This window comes from Mirounga angustirostris, unplaced genomic scaffold (genome assembly GCF_029215605.1).
Source record: "Mirounga angustirostris isolate CCGP_5_RB_7025 unplaced genomic scaffold, mMirAng1.0.hap1 SCAF_14, whole genome shotgun sequence".
Taxonomy (NCBI): domain Eukaryota; kingdom Metazoa; phylum Chordata; class Mammalia; order Carnivora; family Phocidae; genus Mirounga; species Mirounga angustirostris.
Genome location: NW_026991722.1, coordinates 64,064,212 through 64,079,397, shown reverse-complemented (window position 1 = coordinate 64,079,397; position 15,186 = coordinate 64,064,212). Strand labels below are relative to the sequence as shown.

Here is a 15,186-nt window from a genome sequence, read left to right as displayed (position 1 = left end):
GCCAGCTCTCTGAAACAGGAGCACACCTGCCATGCCCCCACCCAGCTAGGGTATGTTCTACAAGAGGGGGTAGAGACATGTTCTAGCCCTGCACTGGGGACCAGGTCTCACAAAGCTGAGGCCAGGACCTACCCCACCCCACTTTACAGAAGAGCCCCCTCAGAGACTCAGGAAATCAGCACAGGCCCAAGGTATAGCTGACAAGGCCTCCCTCCCACCACACCCCACACTTCCAGAGACAAAGACAAGCAACAACGAGTGTCGGCAGGCACAGGGGAGGACAGACTCCGCCAGAAAGCCCAGAGGAGTTTCCAGGGGGCGCATGCACTTTGGGGGGGTTTCTATGCAGAGGGAAGGCAGGGCCAAGGAGCAGAGTGGGTCTGGAGAACAGTGAGTGCCAGGAGACACCTATGGCAGAGCAAGGCGGGCCACACTTCCCAAAAGCGGGGGGGGGGGGGGGTGTCAATGGCCCAGAGTCCCTCCTCCGCCCCCCTGCCTGCTCCAGAAGGTGGCTCCATGAGGACTGGTGTCTGCTGGATCACGGGGACACCTGGGTGTGCAAGTGGTTCTGTGATTTTCCCAGGGACAACTGGTATGTTACCTTCCAATTTACACAGCACCGGTTTTGTGTTTATAATAGTCATACAAGGTTTTCTTTTAAAATATTTAAAAGTTTTAAAAAGTGGTTACTCCAAGAACCAAATTCGGTAAAGAGCACAGGTGGTGCACACAGACACCGGAACACAGGGACACAGAGTATGGCAGGCCAGGGGCTCTGCTACCATTCCAGGACACCCCTCCTCCTGCCACAGGGACCACGGGTTGGATGGGGCACTGGTGGCAGGAGGGGAACACACGGTCTAACCCAAACGATCAGCCCAATCCCAGGAACCAGGAGGACAGGGATGGTGTGGGCAGGACTCCCATAGTCCCGCCTGCAGGTGACTGCCTTTCTGAGGTCGAGAGGAGATGCCAGTGGACACACTGCAGGCAGTCAGCACCCAAGGCAGGAGCTCGGGAAAGATGCCAGAGCAGTGGCCAGAGACCAAGCCACAGAAGCTCAGGGCTGCCAGGCCACAAAGCAGGGAGCCACCGCCCCAGCAGTCATGAGAAATTGTGACGGGGTGGCCAGAAGCAGGGGAGGCAGTCCTTACACCAGCCGCGCACTGTGTGTTTGCCGCACGCCATGACATATTCGCTCTTCTGGTTTTTACCAGGAACCACTTCAAACTTGATGGATGTGTCACCCATTCCATGGTTTCTTTAAGAAAAAACAGAGAAAACAGGTGACATCAGCTGAGAAGGGAGGAAACAGCAACTTCAGGAAAGCCCTTTAAAGGCTCTCTGAAGACAGTGCCAACTCTTTCCCCAAACCGCTTCTCAGCTGAGAAGGAGGGCAGTCTTTGCGTACCCCCCATCACGGGCTCTGACTGACCGCCAGGCACGAGGGGCTTCTGTGCAAGCACGGAACACTTGCAACAGCCCCACCTTTAACAGCACCTCTTAAGCCAGGATAAATGGCTAGTAAAGACACTGGGCACCAAAAGAGAAGCCCCCATGACCGCTCTCAGGAGGGGAAGCACCCGCCCTACCTTTTAAGGCACTCGTGGAGGATCTGATAGGGAGACAACAGTCCGGCCTTGCTGGTCAGCTCGTAGACCCGTGAGTCCTCGATACTGATGTGGTTAAAATACTACAAAACAAAGCAGCCACTCCTAAGTGCTGGACTGAGCCTGCTGGACGCGCGGAGCTGCTCCCCATGCTGTCTCGTCTCCTTGCCCCAAAAGTTTCCTGTCCTCTTTACTGTCTCAAGGAGCATGTCACACCCCCACCTCACTGTCCAGCTGCCCCTCTGAGATGGGATGAGCAGTGCTGTGCTAAGTTGGAGAGAACATATTGCAACAGGGTGGTAGAGCCTCGTGCTGCCTGGGAGCCTTCGCTGAATCTAAGTCTGAACAGACAATTAGTCAGAAATCTAAAGACAGACAACCTTAGGAGAAAAATTTGAAGATCATCGTGAGACTATAGAAGAAAGAAGGTAAGTCAAGACAAAAGCAATGTACTCTAAAAAGGGCAAGCCTCCTGAAGGCTGAAGGGCCTGGCCTCGCTCCCATTTCAAACACAAAGTCATCTGTCCTGGCTCTGAAACCAATCACTATGAGAACCAGAGAACAGAACGACTAAGAAGAGTTAATGAGACACCACTTAACCCGTTTTTCAGGGGAAAAAAGGCAAGTTCTGCACAACAGAGGCAGGCAGCAGCCAGGAAGTGGCTCTGACTCCAACCAGGCTTGGGCCTCTGCTGAGCCACCCCCAGTGAAAGGAGGCCATGGCCTACCCATTCAGCACAGCCCACCTCCATAACAAGGTACCACAAAAAGGGTGGCTTATTTTCTCACATTTCTGGAGGCCAAAAGTCCAAAAGCAAGGAGTCAGCAGGCCACATTCCCTTTGAAACCTCTCAGGAAGATCATTCCTTGGCTTTTCCAGGTTCTGACAGCCCCAAGCTTTCCTTGGCTTGTGGCAGCGTCACTCCCATCTCCACATGGCCCCCTCTCCATCTCCCTGCCTCTTCTTTAAGAACATAACACTGCTGCTGTGGGGACGGAGGCAGGGGTTCCTCTCCCTCCACCAGCGGACTCACTTTTACTGAGTCAAAAAAAGCAAGGTACTATTTCTGAAGAGGATTCCTGATTCTGGTGAGCTGAAAATCTCCCTGCTCTCATTTGGCTATTGTCTTCCAACAGGTCCCCACAGGATACCTCCACTTACAAGTGCCCATATCAGCGTGGATCAGTTTCCAAGGAAAGTTATTCACCAAGATGTTAAGCCCTGGACCCATCCTCAATGGCTGGCCAGGTAGCCAAACCATCAGCGGAGGCTGGCTCTCTCATTCAACCTATGAGGACCAGTCTGTAACCGGCAGCCAGCACCTGGGCTATGGACCAGGCTGAGTAGGTGGAAAACAACCTGTGTGCCCAGGATCCTCCCTGCAAGAGCCGAGGCGCACACACACAGCTGGAGAACACATACTCAGAAGCCCAAAGACATCCAACAGCCGCAGGCAAAGGCCGGCACCACAGTTACCTGCACCAAGGGCCACAGCCACATGTGGCTCATGGTTAACCTATGAGGGGCATATAGGAACTACAGCACAAAGGGCAGAAGTGACCCACTGACAACAATATGCAAGAAGCCTGGAGAATCAGTGCCCAACAGACATTGAAGGACCATGAGGGAGCACCACAGACAGCCCAGCACCCATAAATTCAACAATTTAGAGAAAATGGACCAATTCCTTAAAAAATGCAAACTACCCAAACTGCCCTTTTCAAGAAGCTGATACAACTTTCCCGCAGAGAAAACTACACATGCAGATGGCTTCATTGGTGACAACTGCCAAACATTTAAGAGAGAAAAAAAAAAAACACCACCAATTCTAGAGAATCTTTCAAAAAACCTTAAGAGGAGGAACAACTGCCAATTCATTTTATGATGTTAGTAGTATTCTGTTATTAACACCAAAGAGAAAACTACAAACTAATATCCCTCATGAATACAGGTATAAAAATCCTAAACAGAGTATTAGCAATTCGCAACCAGTAACACATAAAAACAAATCTATGCCGTGCCCAAGTAGGACTTATCCCAGGGATGCAGTTTTTAAAAAATAAATCAATCAACCAAATTCACTCTATCAACAAATTAAAGAGGAAAAGGCCTATCAACAGATACAGGAAGGGCATTTGACAAACTGCCAACACCCTTTCATGATAAAAACACTCAACAAACCAAGAATAGAAGAACCCTTCCTCAACCTGATAGAGGGCACCAACAAAAAACGGACAGCTAACATCACACTCAGTGGTCAGAGGCTGGATCCTTCCCGCCTAAGATCAGGAACAAGACTAGGATGTCCACTCTCCCCACTGCTACTCAACATGTAATGGAGCTTCTAGCCAGAACACCAAGCCAAGAAAAAGAAATAAAAGGCATCTAGATTGGAAGGAAGAAATCCAACCACCTTTAATCTGAGTCAACCTAGTCTGTACACAGGAATTCCAAAGAAATCTACAGAAAAACTATTAGAACAAGTAACACAGTTTGCAAAGCTGCAAGACACACAGTCAACATACAGACAGTAAATTCCATCTCTCTACACTAGCAATCCACAGTCAGGACTGAAACTAAAGTGCTACTCACAACAGCTCCAAAACATGTGTGAAATACTTATGTCTAAATCTAAGAAAATGAGTGCAGGATCTGCACACTGGAGATGACCAAGCTACAATAAAAGACATGAACGAAGACCTCAATAAATGGGGAGACACACTGGGGTTGTGAACCGGAAGACTCAATACCGTTAGGAAGTACATTCTCCCCAAATTCATCTACAGATGTAACACAATTCCAATCAGAATCTCAACAGAACTTTCCATACTGACATACTGTTTGTTTATGGAAGGGCAAAGGAGCATGGTATGGAAGTACTTTTGAAAAAGAACAAAGTTGGAGGGTTCACACTATCTGATTTCAAGAATTCATGTCATTTGGGTGCCTGGGTGGTGCAGTCGGTTAAGCATCCGACTCTTGGTCTCAGCTCAGGTCGGGATCTCAGGGTTATGAGATCGAGTCCTGCGTTGGGCTCTGCACTCAGTGGCGGAATCTGCTTGGGATTCTCTCACTCTCCCTCTGCCCCTGCCCCCGCCACAATCGTGCTCTCTCTCTCAAATAAATAAACCTTAAAAAAAGAAAAAAAAAAAAAAAGGAATTCATGTCATCAAAAAGGTGTGGCACTGGTGAAGGGACAGACACACAGACCCAAGGAGACAGAACCAAATGTAGAGACAGACCCACACATACATGCTGCTCCCCACAGATGTGCAAAGGTATCCAGTTGAACACACACCTACCGTACAGCCCAGCAAGGCCATCTTGGGTGCTTATTTATCTACGCTCACATGGAAACCTGGACAGCCTCATAGCAACCAAGTGCTAATCACCCAAAACTGGCAATGTGCTCAACACCCCTCAATCAAGAAGGAAGAACACACCCAGCACTGCCCTGTAGTGGGCACGCTCAGCAGCAAAAATGACCCAACCATCGACACAGGCACCAACAGAGATGAATCCTACCTGCATCACTGAGTTGGAGCCTGGTTCGGGGTACCTACCCTGTGACTCCACTGATAAGACATTCGGGAACTGGCTAACCTAGGGAGACAGCTCAGTGCCTAGCAGGGTGAAAAGAGAGAATTCTGATGACAAAAGGACAGTTCAAGAGAACTGGGAGGGGGAGATTTGAAAATGTTTTTGATTGTGCTGTGGGTTACATGACAAAACTATATGCATGGTTCAAAACACAAAAGTGTACCAAAAAGTGCATTTAACTCTGTATAAATTAAAAAGTAAATTGGGGGACGGGTGCCTGGGTGGCTCAGTTGGTTAAGCAACTGCCTTCGGCTCAGGTCATCATCCTGGAGTCCCTGGATGAGTCCCGCATCGGGTTCCCTGCTCGGCAGGGAGTCTGCTTCTCCCTCTGACCCTCCCCCCTCTCATGTGCTCTCTCTCATTCTCTCTCTCTCTCAAATAAATAAATAAAATCTTAAAAAAAAAAAAAAAAGTAAATTGGGGAGAAAAAAAAAACCAAAAAGGCAAAAACAACGGGTCACTAATACCTAAATTCTAGAACAACCATGAACCAACCAGAACCCACAGGTATTTTTTTTTTTTTTAAGATTTTGTTTATTTATTTGACAAAGAGAGAGACACAGCGAGAGAGGGAACACAAGCAGGGGGAGTGGGAGAGGGAGAAGCAGGCTTCCCGCAGAGCGGGGAGCCCGATGCGGGGCTCGATCCCGGGACACTGGGATCATGACCCGAGCCGAAGGCAGATGCTTAACAACTGAGCCACCCAGGCGCCACCATCCCACAGGTATCTAAGAAGCAATAAGATATTGAGAAGAAATCACCCCAGGTCTTGTGAATGGGCATGGTGCCAGTTCTGGTCATCCGTGTTTGCCTTTTTAATCAACATCAAACACACCCTGCCCCAAGCCTCTACTTCCATGGCAGCTCTCAAACCCTGGATTTCTATATCCACGCCACCATTGCATGTGGACTTTGTGCCCCTGTACCACAAGGACAGCAGGGCACAGCGAGAGCTCCCAAAGAACCAGGGCCCACTCAGCCCACCTTGGCATCCTGCTGTCCGTCCCCCGGGAGTCCACACAAGAAGGGAATGCCCCCACAGCCTGAGCTCTGGCACCACACCTCCAGAGAGGCACCATGGGAAAGAGGGGCCACCACCTATCGAGCTACTCACAAGGATGTGACAGAAACACTGTCACAATTTTTTAGGAGCAAGACAGCAAAATCAGTCAGGATTGAGCTGCTCTAACACATCCAACCTGACAGAGAAGCTACTCTCTTCTCTGACAAATTTTAAAACAAGGGAAAAATACATGGGGCACCTGGGTGGCTCAGTCGTTAAGCGTCTGCCTTTGGCTCAGGTCATGGTCCCAGGGTCCTGGGATCGAGCCACGCATCGGGCTCCCTGCTCAGCGGGAAGCCTGCTTCTCCCTCTCCCACTCCCCCTGCTGTGTTCCCTCTCTCACTGTGTCTCTGTCAAATAAATAAATAAAATCTGTAAAAATAAATAAATTAATAAATAAATAAAACAAGAGAAAAATACAATGTGTATGTGTGCACACACCTATACAATTAAATTCTAAGTGTGAAAAACCCTCTCCAGAGAATGATATTTTTCGCCATCGGACACATATTTGGTCCTTGTATCCAGTTCCTGGCATGGAGCTCCTAAAACCCTTAGAATTTCCTGAGCAATAGGTGTATCTTTTGTTATTCAAACGAGCCCCTCTGGACCTCACCTGAGTTTATGCTAATGAGGAGACTGGAGGGGGGGAGGGGTTGGGGTTGGTGGGGACCCTAGACAGTTTCATGATGGGAGCTTCATGATGGGGCTGGTCACCAGAAAGAGCAAACACAATTAAGGACCTGTTCATCTGGCTGTCCATCTGTATCCTTTATAATAAACCAGTAAACATAAGGTGTTTCCCTGAGTTCTGAGAGTAGATTCTAAGAAAGTTCTAATTCAAGCAAATTAATGAAACTGAGGGAAGTCATGGGAACCCCTGATTCTGTCCTTGGCTGGGCAATGTGGGTGGCCTGGGCACCCCATTTGTGGCTGGAGTGGGAAGTGTGGGCAGTCTTTTGGGATTGAAGCAACTCCATGTAGACAGTGTGAGAACTGAGCAGAGTTGTAGACACCTCGCTGACGTCAGAGAATTGGAGCAGTGACATGGAAAAGCCCCTTGTGTGTACAAGGGAACTTTTACCTGGGATTTCCAAGCTGCCCATGTGGCATCCTCCACCTGAGGAAACCTCCTCTTTCCCAGCCTACTTTCTGATGTCATTTCTAGAAAGATCCCTCACTTTCCAGACGAGCCCCAGAATACATGGCCAGAACCTGAATCTTACTACTATTCAGCACAACCTGAGGCACAAATCCCTGAAACCCACAGCCCCTGTCCTGGCAGATGCCTCAGGCAAATGCAAATGCCTCACTAGAGGCGCTGACGGGAAAGGTTCCAAGGAAAAGGCTGCAGCCACAATGACCTTGCAGACTGAGGGCAGGAGGAAAGGTGGAGGACGAAACAACAGAGCACAAAGACTGCCAGCTGGTCATCATTAAACCATGCACCTCCAACAGAGAAGAGGTAACCACTGGCCTTTGATCACCAAGTGTACCCTGATAACAAAGTGTGAGGCAGTGACAAGGCTGATGGTAAAGTCTAGAGAGAGACTGCAGCCCTCCAGGTGCACATCCCACTGCACGGCCACATACGAGGAGGCCGCAACGCAGGTAGTAGGACTGCGAACGGCAGCTGGGACAGAGCAGGGAACTGGAGCGACAGGCCACTGTGCAACACACATAACCTGCCAACGCTGGAGGAGCCATGGAACACACCCTAGGTCCCTGTGCTGGCCAGAATGAAACTGGGTGGTCCCTGCTTAGGGAACTACAATGGTGCTAAACACGAGGGAACTAAAGCCAGAGCAAACACAGAGACTTTCAGATTTAAAAACTGTAATGAGCTGCTTATTCATTCAACCACCAACCAAGGAAGATGCTGGTATCTTAGAGGCCACAACACTAAAGAGAGACTGTCTTGGATGTTATCTTGAAACCAGGCATTCCTAACGCTTGTTCTACTAACCCTGGAGAATTTTCCATTATCTCAACATGTCAAAATATTTTCAAGTCAACTGTAATTTACTGAGTTACTTTAAACTTTACCATAATAATAGCCACAGGCAAGGGGTGTGTGTGTCCTGCAAGATACCCCATCCCACCCCCCACCCCACCCCCCGCCACCAGTGGCCAACAGCAGAGCCTGCTCAGATAAGCTGCTGTGACAAAGCAAAGTTCCCATCCTCCAAAAATGCTGCAGAATAGTCTAGGAAAGTCACTGTCATGGGTTGAAATATGTCCCCCCACAAATTCATATGTTGAAATCCTAACTCCCAGTATGCCATTATGTGATCTTTTTTGCAGACAGGGTCCTTACAGAGGTAATCAAGTGAAAATGAAGTCATTAGGGTGGGCCCTAAACCCAACACGACTACTGTCATTATAAAGAGGAAATTTGGAAATAAACACACAGACAGGGAGAAAGCCTGTTATCAGTTATCTTCAACAGCTATCTCCAAATGAAGGAAAGAGGGCTCAAAGAGATCCTTCCCTCCCAGCTCCCAGAGGGAACCAACCCTGCTGACACTTTGATTTTAGAGGTCTAGACTCCAGAATTGTGAGGCAAAAAATTTCTGTTGTTTAAATCACCCAGGCTGTGGTATGTTGTTATGTCAGTCCTAGCAAACTAACAAAGTCACTAAACAGACAGCAACAAAAACAGCAAGAACAACAAATCTTGGGAAGGGGAGGTAATCTGACATCCAGAGTTGCCACATTACTTGAAGTGTCCAGGTTTCGACAAAAGAAATTATGAGATATGAAATGAAACAAAGGTATATGCCCTACAAGATGGGAGAAAGCAATCAATACAAACCATCCCTGAGGAAACTGGACTTACTAAAGACTTTAAATCAGCTATTAATAAATATGCTCAAAAAACTAAAAAAAAAAACAAACACCATGTCTAAAGAATTAAAAGAAAGCACAAGAACAATATCTCACCAAACAGAATTTCAATAAAGACATAGAAATTATAAAAAAATTCACTAGAGGGGTTCAAAAGCCGATTCGGTCAGAAGAAAGATCAGCAAACTTAAGACAGGCAAATCAAAGGGCAGGCAAATCAAAGGGGTGCCTGGGTGGCTCAATCGGTTGAGCTTCTGACTCTTGATCTCAGGGTCCTGAGTTCAAGCCCCACACTGGTTGGGTTAATATCCAGTCTGAGGAACATTTAAAAAAAAAAAAGAGGAAAAAGACTAGTGACTATGAGGTCTGTGTGTCTATGAGACCTGTGGGATAGTGTGGGAGTATACCAGCTTACATATAATGGGAGTCCCAGAAAGGAGAAATAAAAGGGCAAAAAAAAATATGTGAGGAAATAAAGGCTGAAACTTCCCAAGGATGAAAAACATTACATATTCAAGAAGTTCAACAAACTCCAAAATAATAAGCTAAAGAAATCTATACCTAGACATACCTGTCAAAGACCAAAGAGAAAACCTTGAAAACAGTAAGAGAAACAACTCATCAATAATGTGACTCAGTAAGATGAACAGCTGGCTTCTCATTCCTTGTAGAGGCCAGAAGGCAGTAGGATGACATATTCCCACTATGAAGAAAAAGAACGTCAACCAAGAATTCTATAACCAGCAAAACAATGCTTCAAAAAAGGAAATCAGGGGCGCCTGGGTGGCTCAGTTGGTAAGCGACTCTGCATTGGGCTCCCTGCTCTGCGGGGAGCCTGCTTCTCCCTCTCCCACTCCCCCTGCTTGTGTTTTCCTCTCTCGCTGTGTCTCTCTCTGTCAAATAAATAAAAATCTTTAAAAAAAAAACAAAAAAGGGAATCATTAAGACATTCTCAGATCAACAAAACCTGAGAATCCACTGCTAGCAGAACTGCCCTCCCAGAAATACTAAGAGCCTTCCAGCTGAAATAAAAGGAACACTACAGACTGTTAACAAACTGAGGGCACTACAGAAGGTAAAGATAACTACAGTAAATAAAAGACAATATAAACACATACTATTTCTCTTTATTTCTACCTGAATTAAAAGACAACTACATAAAGCAATAATTATAAATCCATGTTTATGGACACACAGCATACAGAGATGTCATTTTTGACAGTGAAAGCATAAAAGTGGGGGTAAATAGAACTATATAGGAGCAAAGTTTTGTATATGATTGAAGTAAGCTGGCAGTCCAAGCTAGACTGTTTTTAGTTTAGATGTGACTGAAATTCCCTAGGACAACCACTGAGAAAATAACTAAAGTATCTAAGACAAAGAAGACAGTAATGGAGGAACTGAGGAATAGAAAGACATAAAACAGAAAGCAAACAGTGCTGTGGCATACATCAATTCTACCTTATCAGTAATTACATTTCAATGGACTAAGCACCCCCCCCCCAACCAGCTGAAAAACAAAACAAAACAAGTCAATAAACTGAAATTAAAACGGGTGCCTGGCTGGCTCAGTCAGTGGAGCATACGACTCTTGATCTCAGGATTGTGAGTTCGAGCCCCACGTTGGGTGCAGAGATTATGTAAAAATGAAATCTTTAGGGGCGCCTGGGTGGCTCAGTTAAGCATCCCACTCTTTGTTTTGTCTCAGGTCATGGTCTCATGGGTGCTGGGATTGAGCAGGGCAGCTCCACGCTCAGTGAGAAGTCTGCATGGGGATTCTCTCCCTCTGCCCCTCCCCCCACTCTCATTCACACTCTCTCAAATAAATTAATTCTTTAAAAATAAAATGAAATCTTCCCCAAAAATTGCCTAAGCCCTTGGATCAAAAGGCAGAGACAGAAGGATAAAACAAAACCCAATTATATGCTGTCTATAAAAGACATGATTTAGATTCAAAGTCACAAATAGGCTAAAAGTAAAAAGAAGGAAACACATATCACACAAAGAGTAAGTAAGAGAGTAGGAGTGACTATATCAGATAAAACTGACTCTAAGACAAAAACTGTTATTAGAAATAAAGGATATTTAATAATGACAAAGGGCCCATCCATCAAGATGACATTAATATTATAAACATTAAAACAGAACTGACTTCTAGTTTCAACACTTGACACCAAATGAGTGGGTTTCCACACCAAGCAGTTCTAACGCTAAATGCCAGGAGTTGGAGCAGACTCCACAGGTTAAGGGCTCAGTCCCACAAGACTGTTGCCATCACTTGACCTCAAGTCCAGGTTATCACCTGTGCTCTGACTGAGCAGCTGTATAATACCGGTTCCCAACCCTTCCTCAGCTTCAGTAATTTTCCAGAACAGCTCACAGAGCTCAGGACAACAGTTTACTTAATAAAGAACTGGTTTATTACAAAAGGATATAACTCAGGAACAACCAGATTGAAAAGATAAATAAAGTATAAAGGGGTACAGAGCTTCCATGCCTTCTCTGAGCATGCCATCTTTTTTTAGCACCTCAATGTGTTCATCAACCCAGATGCTCTCTGAACCCCTTCAGTTTTGTTTTTTTTTATGAAGGCTTCACTACACAGGCATAACTGATTACATCACTGGCCATTAGCGATTAGCTCAACTTCCACTGCCTCCTAAACAAACACACACACACACACACAACACATGGGAAAGGGGGGGCTGAAAGTTCTAACCCTCTAATTATATGGTAGATTCCACAGGCAACCAGCTCCCATTCAAAGGGATGGTCCAAAAGTCACTTTATTAACATAAACCCAGGTGTGGTTGAACGGGATGTGTTGGGGGAATCTAGCTGGCTCAGTTGGTGGAACATGCCAACTCATGATCTTGGGGTCTTGAGTCTGAGCCCCACGTTGGGTATAGAGATTACTTAAATAAATAAAATATAAAAAAAGAAAGAAAGGGGTGTGTTAAAAATAAGAAAAGACATTCCATTCACCTTTATCCACCTGCAGCTTTTTAAAGAACTGGGGACAAAAAACAAACATTAATATATTGTAGAAGCTCCGCACCAGGAACCAAGAACAAACACCAAACATATACCTCTTATTATTATCACAATACCACAAACATGTATGTATCTAACAACAGCCCCAAAATACGTGAAGCAAAAATGGACAGAACTGAAGGGAGAAATAATTCAAGAATAACAGTTGGAGACTCCAATACCCACTCTCAATAACAGAAGGCAGGGCACCTGGGTGTCTCAGTCGGTTGGGCATCTGACTCTTGATTTCGGCTCAGGTTGAGACCTCAGGGTTGTGAGATTGAGTCCCGAGTCGGACTCGGACTCCGTGCTGGGCATGGAGCTTGCTTGGGATTCTGTCTCCCTCTGCCCCTCCCCCACCACGGGCGCGCACACGCCCACTCTCACTCTCTCTCTCTCAAGGAAAAAAAAAAAAAACAGAAGAACAAGGCAGAAGACCAACAAAGATATAGAACAAACACCATAACCCAACTGGACCTAACCCGACACCTGCTTCACCCAGTAACAGCAGGAAGTGCACTCGCCTCATGCACACAGGTAACATTCTCCAGGGCAGACTGTATGCTAGGTCCTAAGACAAGCCGCAATGAACTTAAAAGGACTGACTGAAATCATACAAACTATGTTTTCGAACCACACTGGAATTAAATTAAAGATCAACAACTAAAGGAAATTTGGGAAATTCACAAATATATGAAAAGTAAATATTCCTAAAATCACCTATCATTCAAGGAAGAAATCCCAAGGGAAATTAGAAAAATACTGAGATGAATGAAAACAGAAACACAACACACTAAAGCTTATGGGCTGCAGTTAAAGTAGTACACAGAAAAAAAGTTATAGCCATAAATTCCAGTATTTAAAAAGAACACCTCAAATCAATACCCTAACCTGAAAATACTAGAAAAGAACAAACTAAACCTAAGACTGGCCAAATAAAGTATTGAAATAAAGGCTAGAGCAGAAATAAATGAAATAGGAAATAAAAAAGCCAATAGGAAAAAACAAACAAAACCAGAAGCTGGATCGTTGAAAGATCAATGACAGTGACAAACTTAGACTGACCAAGAGAAAAAGAGAGGGAAACTACTAAAATCAGGAGTGAATGCAGGATCAGCACCACAACCTTACCAAATAAAGCGGGTCATGAGGGCACACTATGAAAGATGTATGCCAATGAATGAGATAACCTAGAGCAAACGGAAAAATTCCTATAAAGATACAAAGTCCCCAGACCAGCTCAAAATGGAGGAGGAAATCTGAAGAGAAGTACACGTGAAAATTAAATAACGTAATTAAATAATGTCAAAGTCCAGTCTAAACTCAGATGGTTTCACTGTGAATTCTACCAAATGTTTAAAAATTAATACTAACCTTTCACAAACTATTCCACACAAGAGAAGAGAAAAGAACATTTTCACCTCATTCTGTAAAGACAGTATCCCCCCAACACCACACATTACAAGAAAACTACAGACCAGTATCCCTTATAAATATAGCTGCAGAAGTCCTTAACAAAATACCAGCACGCTAAATCCAGCAACACATAAAACTTATGTATACCAAAACCAAGTGGAATTTGTCCCAGAATCCAAGATTGATTTAATATTCAAAAGCCCACGCAATATACCACTAATATGAATAAAGTAAAAGACAAAAACCACACAATCATCTCAATAGAAGAAGGAAAAACATCTGACAACATCCAACATCCATTCCTGAAAAAAACTCTTAGCAAAACAGAAGGAAACTTCCTCAATCGGATAAAACTCACAGCTAACACAGCATGGTTTAAAAAGAAGCCAGTCAATAAAGGACCACATGTCATATGATTTCACTGATATGAAGTGTCCGGAGCTAGCAAATCCATCAAGACAGAAAGGAGATTAGTGGTTGCCAGGGATTGAGGGGCTGGGGGACACGGAGAATTAGGAGTGACTGCTAATGGGTACGGGGTTTCCTTTTAGAAAGATGAAAATATTCTAAGATTAGACCATTGTGATGAAGGCACAACTCAATATACAAAAATCCACTCAACAGTATGGTTTAAAGGAGCAAAATATATGGTAGATATAGATCAATAGAGCAGTTATAAAAAAGAAAGCCTTCTTCAGAGTTTGAAAAGCCCTCACTACAAATAACCATAGAATCCTATCTACCCAGAGGCGCCTGGGTGGCTCAGTTGTTAAGCGTCTGCCTTCGGCTCAGGTCATGATCCCAGGGTCCTGGGATCGAATCCCACATCAGGCTCCCTCCTCCGCGGGAAGCCTGCTTCTCCCTCTCCCACTCCCCCTGCTTGTGTTCCTGCTCTCTGTCAAATAAATAAATAAAATCTTTAAAAAAAAAAACAAATCTACCCAAAAAGGTTTACAAGTAGTTTTAAACAGTTCTTAATACAAAGAACAACATAACTTACAGACTCTGTCTCAAAGATTCCCACCATGGATCTACAGTCAGGGGAGAGCTGACTGTGCACATTCTTTGCCACCCATTACAAGACACAGGGGGCAAAAATCTCAGAAAAAAATGACATTTCCCCGCCTTGCTTGCACAAAGACAAACATGTTTCCCTTTATGAAATATGAACAAACAAAAATCACCTGGAGCTTGGATGATTTAAATCCACACCTGCACTAGCCTGGGGGGTGGCGCAGACACTGCCTTGGAGGCACAGTTCTAGACAGAGCAGGATTATGACACTCACCTCAAGCTCTTCACTGTCTTTGGGCTTCTCCTCAGAGGTCTGCTTGACAAAGTCAGGGATAAGGATCTCCAGCGTAGCTCGGGCTACGAAAAGAAAAACCCCAAGGGTGAGGGCTTGGACCCAGCTTGCTTCCTGACTCCAGAGCAAGCTGCACGCTGGCTCCTGCGCAGGACCAAGGTTCCCATGGCTCAGAGGGAAGCAAGGGCCCTGGGGAACAGCACTGCTTCCAAGGCAGGGAGAGTAGAGGATGGAGGAGCACATCCTGAGCAAAGGACACAGTGGGGCAAGTGTTAGGCTGTGGGCAGCCTCCTAAGCCACAAAAGCGGCA

The 15,186-nt window shown here is 45.5% G+C and overlaps 1 protein-coding gene across 2 annotated transcripts in view; it reads right to left on the bottom strand.

Annotated features, from left to right (window-relative positions):
- DGCR8 (DGCR8 microprocessor complex subunit) overlaps positions 1-15,186 on the bottom strand; it is a 28,192-nt gene that overhangs the window by 3,381 nt on the left and 9,625 nt on the right. For both annotated transcript variants that reach the window (XM_045887142.3, XM_064578033.1), the window contains exons 8-10: positions 14,859-14,941; positions 1,593-1,693; positions 1,155-1,261 (exon numbers count right to left, since the gene is read on the bottom strand). In XM_045887142.3, the coding sequence (XP_045743098.2) occupies positions 1,155-1,261; positions 1,593-1,693; positions 14,859-14,941 (291 nt within the window). The remainder of the gene's footprint in view (positions 1-1,154; positions 1,262-1,592; positions 1,694-14,858; positions 14,942-15,186) is intronic.